Here is a 19730-nt window from a genome sequence, read left to right as displayed (position 1 = left end):
ATCAAACTAAGTTTAATTTTGGACCCTTTTGACCTCAATTTGATAAGGGGGGGGGGGGGGGGGGAGGCGGGGGGGGGGGGGGGGGGGGGTGTTTTGGGCACAAATAAAAAATCTAAATACATGGTTAGATTCAGCATATCAAAGAACCCCATATATTCAATTTTTGTCGAAATCAAACAAAGTTTAATTTTGGACCTCAATTTGGACCAACTTCAAAACTGGGCCAAAAATCAAAAATCTAAATACATGTTTAGATAAAGCATATCAAAGAACCCCAAATATTTAATTTTTGTTAAAATCAAACTAAGTTTAATTTTGGACCCTTTGGACCTTAATGTAGACCAATTTGAAAACTGGACCCAAAATTAAAAATCTAAATTCACGGTCAGATTCGGCATAACAAATGAATAAATGTGGTCAAAGATTTTACAAATCTAATGCGCCATTCTGTGCAATTAAAGATTACTTCTTGAAATTTTTCCATATTTGAAATTTGAAAAAAAAAAAAAAATTTGAAGAATAATTCTTTTTAATTTCTGAAATCTGAAATGAGAAAAAATTGACTCCCCACAATTTCTTTTTACCCCCCCCCTTTTCCCCCAAAAAAATTCTTTCCCGCAAGATATGGTCATAATCTCAATTCAAATTTCCAATTACCCATTTAAATTTACCATTCTATTACAGAAGCCTACAGCTTCTTGGTTAAAGATGAATATCTTATTCTACAGGCTAGTAAAGACCTTGTTTTACAGTTGAGTCATAACAATTAAATGAGTTTTTCTCTCTTATCCTTTTTTGTGATACTTTAAAATGAGACAGAATACAGGTGTGCACGGGTTTATATATGCACGCATGAGTGGATTTGTACAGGTGACTATGATTTAAAATCACTCAACTGTCAAACAAGGTGGTTACTAGCCTGTAGAATAAGATATTCGTCTTTAACCCGTGAAGCCTTCGGCTTCCTTACAGAATGTCCATCATCCATCACATCCTATGGATGCTTGGATGATGGACCATAGTGCTAACTTAATCTATTTTATAATAGAATTAAAAATAAAGTGTCAAATCTTTCATATGGATTTTTTTACAGGTCTTCCTTTATAAATATGCATTTCTTTAAACATAATTTAAAAGCAGTGTAAGGGAAGTAATCAAAACGTTGTATTTGGATTACCTCCCTTACACTGTTTTAAATTGTCTTAATTGTTCATTAACCATTACTTTATACATAATTTAAAAGCAGTGTAAGGGAGGTAATTCAAATGATGTATTTGATTTATCTCCCTTACACTGCTTTAAATTATATTTTGTACTAAAGTATTTGTCCATTAACCAGGACAACCTTGTTTTTCCCCCTTTTTGGCCCCTATTTCCTACACGGTTTGAGCCATAACCCCCCAAAGCAAATCCTAACCATCCCTTTGTGGTATGGAAACTTATGGTATAATTTCAGAGAGATCCATACACCTTTCCACAAGTTATTGTCTGAAAACTAGAAAATGCTTATTTTTGGCCCCTCATTCCTTAACTGTTGGTACCATAACCCCCAAAATCAATCCCCACCTTCCTTTTGTGGTATTTCACCTTATGGTAAAATTGCATAGAGATCCATTCACTTAAACTAAAGTTATAGTGCGAAAACCAATGTGTCTTCGGACAACGCCACCGCCAACATCATACCAATATACGACCGCAAAAATTTTTTGCGGTCATATTAAAACCAATTACTGTCAGAAATATAACAATTTCAAAATGTTTATAATTGTTTCACAAAGAGAGAATACACGAACAAATGCATTTTCAATCTTTACTACATTGCAGAATTTGCTGTAGCTCTGTCTTCTAATAAATTAAATGACTCAATTTCAAACTCTTAAAACTCTAACTCAGTGAAAACTTTGACTTTAGCTGGCAGCCATTATAAATTTCCAATCTGCTTAAAAAATAACTTTAATTACCCTTGACAAGAGCATATTTGTCAATGGTTTCAGCCAATCTGAAATTGAAAAAAAAAACAAGCCAAGATGGTCATAGACCAAACTGCTCCAAGGTAAAACGATTAAAAAGGACCTTGTATGTTAAGGATTGATTGATTGTTGTTTACTTAATGTCCAGTGTAAGGTACTTCTCTGTCAATTATTGTTTCATTAAATTCAGTGATTCTCAAGAAGAAGGGCAAATTATACCAATATCAAAAGCACAGTCATGTAACAGATGCAAAGTGATGACAATAGCTCACATTGAACTTTAGTCCAGAAAGATAAAAATATTAATTATAATCAATCAGGAAGTGGCTATAACACATACACACAACAAGTCATCATCAATAATCAAATCAATCCTTTATCTCAGTAATATGTAACAAAAGACACTGGCTGAACAGTGAGTAAACAATGTGATTGCAGGATAATCTTGGGATGCACTCTGTGGAATGGGGTGTGACTATACAGATACCTTGGCAATCCTGGTGCAAGTATAATGGTCCTTCATACAGACTTTGACCAGCTTATAGAAAGGTGGCTACTATGTTACTATATTGATACCTTGGCAATCCTGGTGGAAGTATACTGGTCCTTCATACAGACTTTGACCAGCTTATAGAAAGGTGGCTACTATGTTACTATATAGATACCTAGGCAATCCTGGTGCAAGTATAATTGTCCTTCATACAGACTTTGACCAGCTTATAGAAAGGTGGCTACTATGTTACTATATAGATACCTTGGCAATCCTGGTGCAAGTATAATGGTCCTTCATACAGACTTTGAACAGCTTATAGAAAGGTGGCTACTATGTTACTATATAGATACCTTGGCAATCCTGGTGCAAGTACAATGGTCCTTCATACAGACTTTGACCAGCTTATAGAAAGGTGGCTACTATGTTACTATACAGATACCTTGGCAATCCTGGTGCAAGTATAATGGTCCTTCATACAGACTTTGACCAGCTTATATAAAGAGGGCTACTATGTTACTATACAGATACCTTGGGAATCCTGGTGCAAGTATAATTTCTTTTAAAGATTTGTCTGATGAAAAAAGGGTGATTTTTATACTCAATCCATCAATACCATCACAAGTAAATAAATTGGGGTCCTACATCAAAAAGTCATTAAAACTGAGGACAGGGGACAATGACTATTTACTGTAATTGAATGATTGTGTATACATATAATTATGTGAATTTTAGTTATATTGTCTACTTATTTTGTATTTGTCACAAACTTAATGTTTAAAGTTTATATGGCAATAAATATTTAAATTTGAATTTGAATTTATAATGGTCCTTCATACAGACTTTGACCAACTGATAGAAAGATGGCTGCTATGGTACTATACAGATACCTTGGCAATCCTGGTGCAAGTATAATGGTCCTTCATACAGACTTTTACCAGCTTATAGAAAGATGGCTGCTATTGTACTATCCAGATATCTTGAAAAGCCAGGTGTAAGATATAATGATACTACATACTTGGACCAGCTTATAAAAGGATAGCTATTTTGATACTAGATACATACTTTGACAAGCAGACTGAGATGTAGATGCCGTGGTACTAGTATTCTGATTGACAGAACAGTTCAGACACATTTTAGCATGTCTATTAGGTTGGTATTGGGCATATCCACAGGGTTCACAGTTATCTCCACTTATGTAGTATCCTGGATCACAGTCTCCTGAAAGTATTAAAGGAAACAATTCATAGTATAGTCTGCAGCAAAATCAACAAGGGAAACTGCGAGCTACTGCTCACTGATGATACCCCCTCCCAAATATGCATTTGGAATATTTAAATAGTTATTGTAAAATGATGCAAGTGTTCGGTAAACAGGAAGTTGTTGAGTGATGAATCTGAAAACGCATCACACAGTATAGCTGACTCGTAAACCCTGAAACAAAATTTCAGAAATCCTTGTAATTTAGTTCATGAGAAAAATGTGTCACGAAAATTTTCAACTTGGATGTTATGTGTAAAATGATGTAAGTGTTCGGTAAACAGGAAGTTGTTGAGTGATGAATCTGAAAATGCATCACACGTTAAAGCTGACTTATATAAACCCTGAAACCAAATTTCAGAAATCCTTATGATGTAGTTCCAGAAAGATGCAATGAAAAATATTCATGGAACGGATGGACGGACGGCCAGACAGACAGACCCCCACTTTTTTAAAGTGGTGGTATAAATACAAGTTTGAACTGAACTGACAGAACACCAAATGAAGATATAAACTTTTTTTGCTTTTTTCAGATTTTACAATACCTAGACATAAACTTTTTGTTTAATTTGGCAAAGATTTTTAGGAAAGACATGATTGACAGACAATAATTCATATTAAGAGACTGCATTTATTGCATTGAGAGATGAAGCAACTAAATGGTTTATTAACTTACTAAGAGTACAATTGTCAGGGTGTGTAGACCCCATTCCTTCTGCAGGTTCTGTGGTCCAATCTTCTGAACAATTATAACACATTCCAAATCTCATAGTTTTGTTTCCATTGCTCCATGTTCCCTGTGGGCAAGCTGAACAGGAAGTTCGATCATTCTGCTGTCCTTCTTTACATACAACTGTAAGGCAAAAGATAAATTGATTAAAAACACAAACCATGGTTTTTTCTAGCAGCATACCCCTATTGAAGGAACTAGAACCTGAAATGATTTGAAAATTTCACCCTTTTTCATGAAAGATTTGTTCATTCATAACAAACACTTTCATATCGTTAATGCAAATATCTGTATCACTTCTGCATTGTACAGTTTCTCTAGATCTCTATGCAAATGTTCTTTAAGGTAGTATTCAAAAACTCCATAAAATCATAACTAAAGGGCAAGAAATCTAATAAGAATTGTCTCACATTAGTGAGGGATTTACAAAAGATAACGACTCTCCAACTATGCTCCAGTTTGATTTCCTCCATCCACTTCAGTTTTTAAGATACAAGACAATTACAATGTATTTACTTTTACATCATGTTCTATTTTGTAATCTTAGTGGCCATGTTGGCCGTAAAATAATTCACTAACACACTGAAGTCATATCAAATATGGTTTAATTTGTTTTATTGTTCCAGAGGCAAAGATCTTTGAAACAAAAATGTAAATAGGTAAAAGTTTTCATTAAAGGGTTTACCCCCAAGGGTTGACTGGGGTATAGAAATAAAGTCATCCTTATTTTCCAGTGGCATTCCTAATTTCTGCCACCATCCCATTTCTGAACATTGTCACTGGCCATTAAGCAAACAAAAATCAAGAATTTAAGGGTTATAACTCTTCTATGTAGTCAGGTGGTTTCAGTTGTATTGATATAAGTGTAGATCTTGAATTGCTGATCATTAATGTTGTTGAGAGTTTCTGTCCATCTCTAATGGTCTTTATGGTTGTACATAACACTACAGGGAGATTACTCTGTAAAAATCAGCTCAACGTTTTATACTATTGTTAAGGAAATATCAAGCTTCTGAATGATCAAAATTGTCAAACAGCTATATATCCAACAGTGTTTTCCATTCGGCATTTAAGCCGGGTGTGCCGACCACCTTCTTTAGAAAGCCGACCACCCTTCCATTTAAGGAGGTGGTCGGCTTTTTTTTCAAATTCCAGATTTTTTTCGGTTCCACACCGTAAAAATTTGAATACTAATTGCGCCTCGCTGATTTGTTTTCATTGACAAAAATGGCGGATCGACGAATTTCAATGTTTTCTATTGTTATTCGGGGGAAGAGAAAGGCAGATGACGATGGTGACAAGGAAAACTTTAGGCAAAATAAGTCAACTAAAACGGATAGTCGTATTGAAATTGTTAAAATTGAAAAAAAAGTATCAAAACAACGGAAAAGGCACGCGAGCGATTGCGAAGGTAAACAGGTTGGGAACAATCCCCTAATGAGGGATATTCCTTAAATGAGTGACAAGAGGTCGTCATATTGTTGAAGAAAAGAAAAAAGAAAAACTAAGATTGTTTAACTTAAAAGGGGGAAAACTCGTTATAAAATCGAATCAAATCAAATAGTTTATTATTCCAATCAGGGTCCCACAGGGGGCATTTACAATTAACAATAATTTATGATAGTATAACTATAAGCAACAAACATGAGACATTGTACAATTATGTAATATTTGGAACAACTTTTCTAAAAGAGGGTCCCTTTTTTTTTAATGATAAAGTAGATATAAGTCCAGGACTATTACAAAATTCTTGGACATGTTTTGACCATATAATACCAAATAGATGTATAGTTCTTTGGAAAAAGTTTCTGTAAATGAAATAAATATGTGCTCATTTGTATCTCTTGAAAAATTTCCTTCATAAAAGAAATAGTCATTACATTGAGAGGTTGTTCCCAAGCTGAGAAATATGAACAGGACTTTAAATGGATAATCGTCACAGAAGAAGGATGTTACTGTTCTGTGTACCAAAAATACAGCACTAAAGCAAGGAATAGGATAAAAACTTGGCAGGAGGAGGAAGTCCTGCAAAAGCCATCTGCTATTCAATTCCATTAAATGTGAATACAATACTAACCATTCTTTTTGTGACAACACCCACAGTAAAAAAAACCCGGTTGGAAAAGTATAAAAAAAATTAAAGAACCTTAGTGAGCGCGCTCACATACCCCACGTCCCCACATTGTCATTGGAGAAATAATATAAGTGTAAGAAAAAAAAAATTGTATAAGAAAAAAAAATTGAATCATAATATCCTGTCGATATGCACTTCTACATAGTATGTCCTTATTATCTACAAAGTTTCATGAAATTCTGTTGTGTGGTTTCAGAGGAGTTGCGATGACAAACTGTTGCAGAAGTACATTGATGCAAATAAGTTCAAAGGGGTGTAACTCCTAGAAAAAAAATTGAATCGCAATTTCCTGTCGATATGCACAACTACATAGTATGTCCTTATTATCTAAAAAGGTTTCGTGAAATTCTGTTGGGTGGTTTGAGAGGAGTTGAGATGACAAGAAACAGGACTGACGAACGGACGGGTCAAAAACATTATACCCTCCGCAACCCGTTGCGTGGGGTATAATAATACGACTGGTTGCAAGTGATTTTTTCAAAAGACCCACCTTACCTTAGTGAAAAATGGAGAACACTGTATCCAATGATTTTTTTCCAAAAAGTGTGTGGTTCAAGTTTTTTGAAATTTTCAAATTTTTGTCAAAGGGTCAAATTTTATGAAAATTAATTGAGCTTAATTAATTTTAGTCAAGGCATTTGGTACCACCTTAAGATAATTGATGAAAATTCATAAGTTAAGGGCAAGACCTCCTATAATAGTATAAAGAGTCAATTGATGGTTTCAATCACATTCTCTTGTTTTGTTGATTATTTTAAGTTTCTGTTTATCTTTTGTAGCTGTCAAGTTAACAAGTAAAAAGCATCTGTTAAGGGAAATAACTCCAGATTTACAGGAATACAATTCTGGTTTCAGTTTAGGGGAAAATTTGTATTTATTAATCATTTCTAATTTATTTTTCTGCTTAAAATTTCCTTCCATCTTTGGTAGCACCTTATAGTTTTAAGTTTTTAAATGTTAATATTAGTTAAAACAAGAATGTGTCCATAGTACACGGATTCCCCACTGGCACTATCATTTTCTATGTTCAGTGGACCATGATATTGGGGTAAAAACTCTAATTTGGCATTAAAATTAGAAAGATCATATCATAGGGAACATGTGTACTAAGTTTCAAGTTGATTGGACTTCAACTTCATCAAAAACTACCTTGACCAAAAACTTTAACCTGAAGCAGGACGGATGGACAGACAAACGGATACACAGACCGAAAAACATAATGCCCCTATGTGGGGCATAAAAATCATCTTTCAAGAACAAGAACTCCAAAAAAAGAGTCTAATAATTTTGATTTCAACAGGGTAGATAGATCTTGACATAACATACTGAATATTTTTTGCACTCATTAAATTCTCTGTACCTATTAGGATTTTCAAGACAATTTCTTGCGACGTACCTGTGTGTTCCATTGTTACCCATGGTAGTTATGTTGTTTGTAAACCTTAAATAAATCGAATCTTTAAACTAGATGAACTAAGGATAAATTCTATGATGTTTTATTACAATTTATTCAGTCATCTCATCAGAGAAGATTTTCAAAAAAGTTTACCAAAGATGCCAAACGAGCTAAAAAGCATGAATAGTTGCCAGAAAATAAGTTGACTTCTTTGAAAGGGTTTTAAAAAAATAACTTCATTACACAACACAAATTGATATTGATAAGCCATGACCATAAATTTACTTACGGATACATTTGTCCTCACTAGTAGATTTCACATCCATAGTGCCCTTCTGTGGATTACAGGGCATGCATGTGGTAGTTGATGTTGGTAACTCGTCTGGTTGATAGGTATCCATATCACAGTCTTTACAAGCTCCTGTGCTATCTATTATCTGACCTGCTTCACATTTCCCTGTAATTACACTTGTACATGAACAAGAACGTATAATCAGATGGACTTTTAAAACTAGGGACTCTCAGGCATCTTCATCAATGGACACTCTCCAACATTTCAGACTAGAACATAATTTATGACTAAAATCTCTGTTGTTTGAACTTGCATTTATATTTTTTTCTTCTTTATAGTTTATCTTTTATAGATTTTGAAATATAATAACTAGAGGCTCTCAAGAGCCTGTGTCGCTCACCTGTATTTACTGATGCTTTGGAAATCATGTAAAATAAGGTTAAAATCATAATTAATAGTATTATATATAAGATATTATAATGATATCTAAGATAATAACAAAAAACTGCAAAATTTTTGTAAAATTACTAACTCAGGGGCAGCAACCCAACAACGGGTTGTCGGATTTGTCTGAAAATTTCAGGGCAGATAAATCTAAATCTGATGAACGTTTTTGCCACCTGTCAGATTTGCTCTAAATGCTTTAGTTTCAGAGATATAAACCAAAAAAAAGCATTTTACCCCTATGTTCTATTTTTAACTAAGTTGGCCATGATGGTTGGAAGGCCGGGTCATCGGACAAATTTTTTAAACTAGATACCCTAATAATGATTATGGCCAAGTATGGTTAAATTTGTCTCAGTAGTTTCAGAGAAGAAGATTTTTGTAAAAGATTACAAAAATTTACAAAAATTGTTAAAAATTTACTATTAAGGGCAATACCCCTTAAGGGATTGACTGACAATTTTGGTCATGCAACTCATTTGTAGATCTTACTTTGCTGAACATTATTGCTGTTTACAGTTTATCTCTATCTATAATAATATTCAAGATAATAACCAAAAACTGCAAATTTTCCTTAAAATTACCAATTCAGGGGCAGCAACCCAACAACAGAGTGTCAGATTTGTCTGAAAATTTCTATGTCAGATTTACTCTAAATGCTTTGGTTTCAGAGATATAAGCCAAAAACTACATTTTACCCCTATGTTCTATTTTTAGCCATGGCGGCCATCTTGGTTGGTTGGCGGGGTCATCAGACACATTTTTTAAACAAGATACCCTAATGATGATTGTGGCCAAGTTTGATTAAATTTGGCCCAGTGGTTTCAGAGGAGAAGATTTTTGTAAAAAGCTAACGACGACGGACGCCAAGTGATGAGAAAAGCTCACATGGCCCTTTAGGCCAGGTGAGCTAAAAACTATAGGCATAGGTGTTAATATAAGAGAGTTTCATAAAATTTTGTTGCTTTTTTGTGTCAAATTTACCATGCTGTCAATTTTGTAAATTTGGGATTTTTCTCTTTTTTTTTTATAACAAAAAACATATTATTTCAATTTCTTTATTATAAATGATTGAAAAACACATATCTAAGAAATTTGAAAACAAAAAATTGTTATGGGATGTTCATGTTTCTTGTAAAATCATTTCTTGTACCCCTCACCCATTCTCTCAACATTTTGGCTAATGAGACTGACTTGATTGGTAATAAAATTTGAAAATTTTATTACTTATTGTAAATACACAATTTTTTCACAGAGTTAAGTTTGATTATAATATTTTTTAAATTCATTAATATTTTCCATTTGTATCACATGTTTTGGAAATAATTCCATAACGAGATTTCAACGAGACTGAAACGTCAGAAGAATACATCCTTCAGCTCAGTACATTTGATTTTCCTAATTATTCTTATCATACTATTTGTTTTAGACTAATCACATTATATTTCAGATAATTTTCTATACTTTTTAATCAGAGATTATAGAATAGACTTTCCCAAAAAGTTGTAATCAGATATATTGGGGTTAACTAGTATACATCAAGGCTTCCAAAACGGTCATATATGCCGGACATTTGTATAATGTCCGGTAAAAGTCCGGCTGGGCAAAGCATGAAACGGTCATCTACTTTTTTGTTTTCAAGGCTTTAAGAGACGGTCATTTTAACATAATTCGCGATCTTTTTGACCCAACGTTTTGCCTTTAACAGCCACACATTTCCGGTCATAAAAGTTACATGATCATTAAGTACTATCAAAACAACCCCTACTTTAATACCTTCTCATTTTAATCAAGGCTAATTAGTTGTCAAACAGCTGAAATTTACCTGTTCAGGTGACAGGTAAACTATTTTGAACCGGACATTGATCGGTCTATTCAAAGTTATTTTCTTACATTTCAGCGGTTTGTATCTAATTACTTTAGTCAAAAAGATTTAAATTATCAGAAATACGTTTACAAATATCATTTGATGAAAAAATTAAAAAGGTGAAAATGAAAAATCGTCATAACCACGTTGTTTGAACCTAGAGACATGTCTCTGTTTGAACTAGTACACGTGTGCGCATGTGCACAGGTGTGAAAATTAATTATGCATCCTAATTTCTTAAAAAAATGCTTAAATTGTCATTGATACCTTTATCTCACGTTTATTTCGAATATTTTCTTGAAAAAAAAAACGTAGAAAGAGCTATTTCCACTCATTCACGCTTTGCAAACGTACACGGAATTTACGTATCTGTCTCTGGTCTATGTTTTACCATTGTCAAGATAACATCCGGTATAAAAACGAAAGTAAAGTTTTTGACAACGTTATTTTGAACAAATAAAGAGTCTAAGGCAGATATAAGTACGCTGATGTTGCACACTTCGAATGATGCACTGCCAATTTAACAGTTTACGTCAGAACGTCGAATTTGAATCAAAGAAAGTTTAATATCGTTTTTTTTTAATGTCAATCATTGGGATGGCCAACTCGGAAACTGATTACCATAATTGCCTTTTGTTTATTTAGTCTTAAGGGATTAAAATCGGGATAATATATAAAATGTCCGGCAGGCTAAAAATAATTTCGGAAGCCCTGGTATACATGTATTGATTAATTATTATAAGCAATTTTCTGCACTCTCAGCTTTATCATGATGGTACATTTTTAATGGTAGAGGAAGCTAGAGCACCTGAAATATCATGATGGTACATTTATATTGGTGGAGGAAGCCAGAGAACCTTAAATGACCGCAGACACTTGGCAGGAAACATGGCAATTCTAGTCAACTAAGATTGAAGTCGAGTACACCTGCCACTAGTGGGGTTTAAACTTTTAACCTAAGTTTTGACAGGATAGTGATTACTGTAAATGAACAACTTGAATCACTTGGCCATAACGGCCCCATTTTGTAATGAAAATTTAACTATAACAATACTCTCAGATCTTTTTTTTGTTAAGGATGTAAAAATACCCAGCCATTTCCAGCCTGTGTTTTTGTTAGATGTTTTTTCTGCTTTGTATTGATCTGATGAGATAAGCCCTTTTCAACTGATTTTTATAGTTTGTTCTTCTGTTGTGCAGTAACACCACAGTCCCAGGATAAGGGGAGGTCTGAGTGCTCACAAATTTTTTAACCCACCACATTCTTTATGTGCCTGTCCCAAGTCAGTAGCCTATAGTTTAGTGATTGTCGTTGTCTTAGGCCGTTAGTTTTTTCTCCATTGAATTGTTTCATATTTATCGTGTCTAGGTCTTTCATAGCTGACTTAACAGTATAGGTTTTTTCACTGTTGAAGGCTGTATTGTTGCCTGTAATTGCTAACATCCACTTCATTTGAACTTTGGTGGATACATGTCTTATTGGCAATTACTCCACATCTCCTTATTCTTATGTAGGCATATCAATGCAGTCCTTACATAACTATGTCCAATAACCTTGTTTGTATAATTAGTCATTTTGTTGAATAAACTTGAATGGAATTGACTTTTGGGAAGAACAGAATAAGCAACAAGCATTAATATGTACTAAATGAACATGTGGAATGTGTTTCACAAATTATTCAGTCATAAGACATGCAGACATGCATATTATTTGATACAAATATATGGGACTTGAATGCAAACGAGTAAACAATAATTTCTATCTGAAATGAACCTTAGATTTTCTTACTTATTGAGCATTGGTCCATTGTTATTCTTCCATCAAGTTCTGTTGTGTTACCACCTGTACAATTCTGGCAGGGAAGTAGTATCTCAACATCATTATTACTACGATAAGATCCACGTGGACACTTTCTGCAGGATTCTAAATCAGCTGACACAACTTCCATTCCTGGGTCACAATAAACTAAACAAAATATTAAACATCAGTTAATCAACTATTGTTTCAAACAAGCTTGAACTCAATAAAACTATATTTGTATTTAAGAAAAAAAATTACTTATGTTTTCATTTGAAAAATATAAATTTCCTCTGGATCAAAATAGGAATGTGACAGTTAGATGTTTTATCTAAAAATAGATGCTTGAGGATAACAGCCCAACATATAACCTTCTACACATAATCTAATAAAAGTAATTATTCTATTACTACCAGCTATACATGATACATCAAGCTACAACTCCATTATTATTATTATTTCTCAACATGTCACTTATTGTAAGGAATACTACAGAAGTTTAAAATGGTTCATTAAATGAGATTGTTTTGCTTGATTGATTTATGCAAAACAAAATGACTCACCTGCTTTACTGCATGACCATGATTGATTTAATATAAATGCCTTAAAGATAAAGATTTTACTGCAAGTATCACATATACTTTACATTATCAATGACCCATGACAATAAAGTCAAGGTCAGATAATATCTTCTTTGGAAAATGACTGTACCAAGTCTGTATAACAGTTGTTTTTCACTTTTTCCATTGATTGATAGTGTTTGATTTTGTCAGTTTTAATGGAACCCCTTTTTAAATTTGCCTTGGAGTTCATTATTTTTGTTATACTTTTTTCTTCTTCTTCTTCCTGGTACTGGAAAGACTCCGGTGCCGGAGTGTGGAATATCCCGGAACTGTGGCACTATGTACATGCAAATGGATGTCGAAAATTTTGTTATAAGATAAAAATATTTGCCACAGTTCAATTACAATTTAAAATAACATTAGTTGTAGCTTAATGTTAAACATATTCACATTATGTACAGTGGCTTAAATACACTAATTAATTAGCCAGACTAGAACCTCCAAATGTTAAGGTGGAGATACCACCTTTGAAGGATTCTAGGGAGGGTGACATGCAAATTGTTCCTGGGAGATCGTTCCAGACAGCAATAGTACTTGGGAAAAAAGATGATTTAAAAAAGTCTTTATTTGTATATGTATGTCGAAATTTATGTAGGCCTCTAGTTCGCCTGTCAGATTGTGTCAGAACGTCATTAGTGACTTCGACCAACCCCCCAATCTATATCAGGAAGATTAAGGTCTCCACTTATCCAGAAGGTTGAATTTTTAAACTTTAATTTTAAATCATTTAATTCTAATAACATCTGTTTAAAATAGTTTATATCAGATTTACTTGGTGGTCTATAGACTGAAACAATTATCAAGGACTTTGAATCTGTTATATCTATTTGTGCTGCAATCAGCTCTACATTTTTACTACAATAAATTTGTTGGCATATAATACCCTTTTTAATAGCTATTAAAACGCCTCTGCCTTCTTTACGTTCTCGGTCTCTCCGGAATACATCCTCAACTAGTGAAGAAGGAAATATCTCAGAGGACTTGACATCCTTATTTAGCCAAGTCTCATTTCCAATTATAATATCAGGTTTAGATGATGTTATTAAGTTTTCTATTTGGGCTACTTTGTTTTTGCAGCTTCTAAAATTTATATTTAACACTCTTAGCGAGGTTTGCCTATTTATTCTTTATATATTTTTGTCGCTACTGGTTTTGGAGAAGACGTAGCTACTGGATTTCCAATATTATCTGTATTATCATTAAGACTGACTGAAAAAGCTGAACTGTCAGTTTGGGATAAACATGAAAATGAGTTTGTTGTTAACACTGAATTTCCTGTTGATAAAAATGACTGAAAAATTGTTCTGGAATGGTTGGGGGTATCACAATTTGGACATACCCAGAGGGCTGAAATATTTCCATACTTTTCATACATGGATGAGCTGATATTTACACACCCTGCATGACACCATTTATCACAGTTATCACAGACTATAGCGTCTTGGTTCCAAGTACACTCCCGTGAGCAGATTGAACATGGGTAGCTAGACTCGTTTAAGTTGTTTGGTCCTGGATTGGTTTCGACTTGATTACTGAGCAATAATTTTAATAGTAAATGCACGTGTCGGGATCTATCAGCTCTTTTAAATATTGGTCTTTTAAAGCTAGACACATGTAACTGCCAGTAGTATAATTGAGATGACACACTTATAGACAAATCATTCTGTAAACAGAGATCATTGCCCACATTTTCATACACATGTGGTTTTGAAAAATTTCCACAGTTCAGCAATATGGTAAATACTGAAAAAATTGATAACAAGACATTATGTAACATTTTGACAAAGTCTCTCTTTCAACATGGATTTTATTTTATGTGAAGAGTTGGTAAGTGACACTCATATACTTGTTTAACAATTTATAAGAGGGTGGTTAGTATCTCCAACAAGTTAAGTCTTCGTTCCTTGGGCGACTCAAGGACACAGGTTATTCTCACTAGGTAGCCATGTTAATTTGGAATGTTATAAGGGAGAATAAAGATAGGAATTAATAACCTATATTTATTTTTATACCCTGCCAGATAGACATGTACACCTTACAATCATTCAATACATCAATTATAGTTGACCTTTTGCTTAAATACAAAAAAAAAAACGGACAAAAACATAAAAACTAACCAGATGATTTAAGCAGTTAATTTCTCCTTGGTAACATTTATCATAATTTATATACGTTTCAGCCTTTACTAAACTTTTCCATAGATTCAAAGATTTGGTTTGGAAGTTTGACTGTACCTGATGAGTTAAGCCCTTTTCAACTGACTTTTATAGTTTGTTCATATGTTGTGCTGTTACACAACTGTTCCAGGTTTGGAGAGGATTGGGGGCTCACAAACTAGTTTAACCCTGCCACAGTCTGTATGCGCCTGTCCCTACTCAGGAGCCTGTTATTCAGCACTTGTTGTTTGTTGCTGTTTATCATATTTGTTTCTTATTCATTGTTTTCTTGTTTGAATTGTGTTACATTTGTCATTCTGGGGCTTTTTATAGCTGACTATGTGATATGGGTTTTGCTCATTGTTTAAGGCCATACAGTGACCTTTAATTGTTAACTAGCTTCTATGTCATTTGGTCTCTGGTGGAGAGATGTCTCATTGGCAATCATACCACATCTTCACATTTCTATATTAACACTGAATAATGACCCATGAAAATGAGGTCAAGGTCAGATGATACATGCCAGACAGACATGTACACCTTAAAGAGTAATTCTGTGTACCAAAAAGAGTTGAACAATTCCTTATAGTATCAGGAAAACTCAAAATTGACCATTGAACAATTAAAATGAGGTAAAAAAATCAGTTGAAGTTTTAAAACTCTAATTCTGATTAAAGGAAGCACTTGAACGTTATAGATACATGTTTCCAATAGTATAATTTGAAATTTTGTACATCAGCCTTCCTTTTAGAACAGAATAAATTTGTGCTATCATTTCTTACAAATTCTCAAAAAATAAATTATAAAGACTGATATTTAGTCATTAATTTTTTAATTCAGAAGGTAGGTTAAAAATATCTTTTTCAAAATATACCTCACAAGAGTGCACACGCTGAAATGTCTCGCCTTCTTTACTAATCATTGATATTATGTTGATAGTCCTCAATATAAAGCTTTATTACAACTGTCACATAAACTTAACATTAACCAAGTAAACTAAACATTGACCAATGAACCATGAAAATGAGGTCAAGGTCAGATGAACCATGCTAGGCAGGCATGTACAGCTAACAATTCTTCCATACAACAAATATAGTTGACCATTGCTTATAGTTTAAGAAAAACAGACCAAAACACAAAAACTTAACACCGAGCAATGAACCTTGAAAATGAGGTCAAGGTCAAATAAAACCTGCGTGACTGACATATAGATCATAAAATATTTCCATACACCAAATATAGTTGAACTATTGCATATAGTATTAGAAAAAAAAGACCAAAACACAAAAACTTAACTTTGACCACTGAACCATGAAAATGAGGTCAAGGTCAGATGACACCTGCCAGCTAGACATGTACACCTTACAATCATTCCATACACCAAATATAGTAGACCTATTGCATACAGTATAAGAAAAACAGACCAAAACACAAAAACTTAACTATAACTACTGAACCATGAAAATGAGGTCAAGGTCAGATGACACCTGCCAGTTGGACATGTACACCTTACAGTCCTTCCATAAACCGAATATACTAGACCTATTGCTTATAGTATCTGAGATATGGACTTGACCACCAAAACTTAACCTTGTTCACTGATCCATGAAATGAGGTCGAGGTCAAGTGAAAACTGTCCGACAGGCATGAGGACCTTGCAAGGTACGCATATACCAAATATAGTTATCCTATTACTTATAATAAGAGAGAATTTAACATTACAAAAAATCTTAACTTTTTTTTCAAGTAGTCACTGAACCATGAAAATGAGGTCAAGGACAATGGACATGTGACTGACGAAAACTTTGTAACATGAGGCATCCATATACAAAGTATGAAGCATCCAGATCCTCCACCTTTTAAAATATAAAGCTTTTAAGAAGTTAGCTAACGCCATTGTCGCCGGATCACTATCCCTATGTCGAGCTTTTTGCGATAAAAGTCGCAGGCTCGACAAAAATCATCTGACATTTGATTTTTAATTTTATATTTGATTAAGACAAAAAATTAATAAGAACATATTTGATTAATGCTTACTAGCTTATTCATTCAACATAAAAGATTTTTTATTATGGATTATCTGGGCACATACATATATTTACCAATATGAGAGGTGTACTTGGCCTTCTGTACCTCATTTAAACAAGATCAAATAAATTTTCATGATGTAGTTGATTAGATAATAATAACTGTAAAAAAACAGTGTTGTATTACCTCTCAATCATCAGTTTAAATATTGCTGTCTTTTTAAATCGATACTTGACTGCAACACCAGGTACCTCGCAAGAGCTGTTGGATCTAATTCCCATATCCTCATAATAGACCAACTTTCAACAATGATACCGTCAACACTGGGCCATACTTAAGTTTTATATAGGCTTGATTTAGCTATAACTAATTTGTCAAATACATGTAAGTTATGTTGTTTTCAACACACTGGGACTAGGAATTCAATCATATTTGTTATAAGCCTGTAAATTATAAACTGACTCAAAGGAAATGTTAAATTGTTGACATCTTTGTACTTTCTACTTACATGTGCAATTATCTCTGTGTGTTTTTCCTTCTGCATCTGTCGTGTATGAACTTGGGCATGCCTCACATTCATCCTGTAAATCTTTTGACTGATACCATCCAACAGGGCACATCTCACACTCATTTGTGGTTGCATTACGAAAGTTTCCAGCATAACATATTCCTAAAGAACATATAACAATACGTGTATATATAGATTCTACCACTGCATTGAGTGTGATATGATATTTATCCACTCGAGACAGTTAAATTTTCAAGTTTATATATTTAAAATTTAACTGTCGATAGTGGATAAATATCGTATTACACGAGATTTGGTGGTGGAATCTGTTTCTCTAATGATTTTCAAACAATACGCAGGCAAACTTATTCCTTCTTTGCGACTGATTTGCAAACAGATGTGTTCTTTCTATGTAACGTCATCAGGCATGGTCGCTTTTTTTCATGCCGTCACAATAAGAAATTCAGAGGAAAACAAGAAAATTTGACGTCATAATCTGATTTTAACCAATGAAGAACTGATTGCATTGAGTGAACCAACACCTTCTAACGATACAGGCTGGTAGACAGTAATCAGGATGCATACCCGGAGGTATGCTGCGGTTGTCTTAAAACCTCAGGAAAATAATGCTACACTTGTGTAGCATTTTAATGAAGAACTGAGATCAAACGAACCACACGTTTATTTTTTTTTATACAATGGGTGCAGAAAGAGATAAATTGACGAAGAATTAGAGAAATAATTTTCTCTATCAATCTTATGCAACTATAACTGTTTTAAAAGCTAAACTTTAATCATTATAAATAATAAATCCAAAGTAATATGTCTTCCTTCTACCATAAAATGTTTCTATTTATTATGCATTTTTCTCTATCTTTTGTCTATCAACAGATCAAGACAATGTAAAAAGGTGATAACAATGTATTTTACATGCCTTTCAAGGGCAGATCCAGCCATTTATAAAAGGGGGTTCCAACCCAGGATAAAAGGGGGGGGGGAATCCAACCATATGTCCCCATTCAAAAGCATTGATTATCAACCCCCGCCCCCTCCTAGATCCTCTACTGCCTTTTGTAAATTAAGATTCTGGTCAGCTGTAGTATCTTTTAAAAGTGTTGTCCGTTAGTTATAAACTAGCTGTGGAACTGTAGCTCTTATGATAATTGTCCTAATGATATTTTTTGACAATTTGTGTACCATAGACCAAATTGTCAAAAAATATCATAAGGACAATTATCATTGCAAGCAATAGGGGAGGATGTCACCCCATACTAGACAGTCACAGTAGCAGTAATCAATTTGAATATACCAAAGTCAAATGGCACATCTATTATACATGCCAGAACTTTCATGCCTTTGATCACCACCCAGTGGCATCATGTGATGCTCAAGTATATTATCATTTCATTGCATTTGGACCACTTTTCAGTTTTTTATATTTTTGTCGTTTCCATGGTAATGGCGGCCATCTTGAAAATTCCAAACCATGGGGATTGTCATTATGGTGCAGTTTTATCAATGTGTGTCAAGTCATCTCCGAGAACTAAGCTGGACAAAAAAAAGTGGAATGTAAAATCGTACCAATAACAATATCAACCCTATTTCCATAGGGGTGACATAATAAAAGATAGTTCCCTAGCTAGTTATAAAGTGATAAATGTCAGCTATTTTGTCATCTCAGTATTTATTTTTGATCTTCTGGTCTTAAAATGGCATAAGTTGTCAAATCTTGTCCACAAAATTGACTCAAACTCTCAAATTTAATTTATTACATACTATAAAGTTCAATAAGAACCAAACAAATCAATGGAATCGTATCAACATCTAATTTACCATCAATCTGACCTCTGAAGATTGGTTAAACCCTGATGTAAATATCATAACGACTATTTTTCTGTTTGATTTCATATCCAAGAAAAACTAGACAAATATGATACCTACCACACACATGAACATTATGAGTTTCTTCAAACAGTATAGATCTAGCAAATAGTGATGTTGAAGTACAACTTGAAATGATTGTGATAAATAGAA

The 19730-nt window shown here is 33.6% G+C and overlaps 1 protein-coding gene across 1 annotated transcript in view; it reads right to left on the bottom strand.

The window, feature by feature from the left end:
• LOC127710082 (uncharacterized) overlaps positions 1–19730 on the bottom strand; it is a 467780-nt gene that overhangs the window by 93819 nt on the left and 354231 nt on the right. The window contains exons 58-62 of the mRNA XM_052215826.1: positions 17697–17858; positions 12373–12549; positions 8270–8437; positions 4397–4573; positions 3526–3681 (exon numbers count right to left, since the gene is read on the bottom strand). Of these exons, the coding sequence (XP_052071786.1) occupies positions 3526–3681; positions 4397–4573; positions 8270–8437; positions 12373–12549; positions 17697–17858 (840 nt within the window). The remainder of the gene's footprint in view (positions 1–3525; positions 3682–4396; positions 4574–8269; positions 8438–12372; positions 12550–17696; positions 17859–19730) is intronic.

Source organism: Mytilus californianus, unplaced genomic scaffold, assembly GCF_021869535.1.
Source record: "Mytilus californianus isolate M0D057914Y unplaced genomic scaffold, xbMytCali1.0.p SCAF_7, whole genome shotgun sequence".
Lineage (NCBI taxonomy): Eukaryota > Metazoa > Mollusca > Bivalvia > Mytilida > Mytilidae > Mytilus > Mytilus californianus.
The sequence above is the reverse complement of the archived record's forward strand: the minus strand, read 5'-3'. Positions and strand labels throughout refer to the sequence as shown.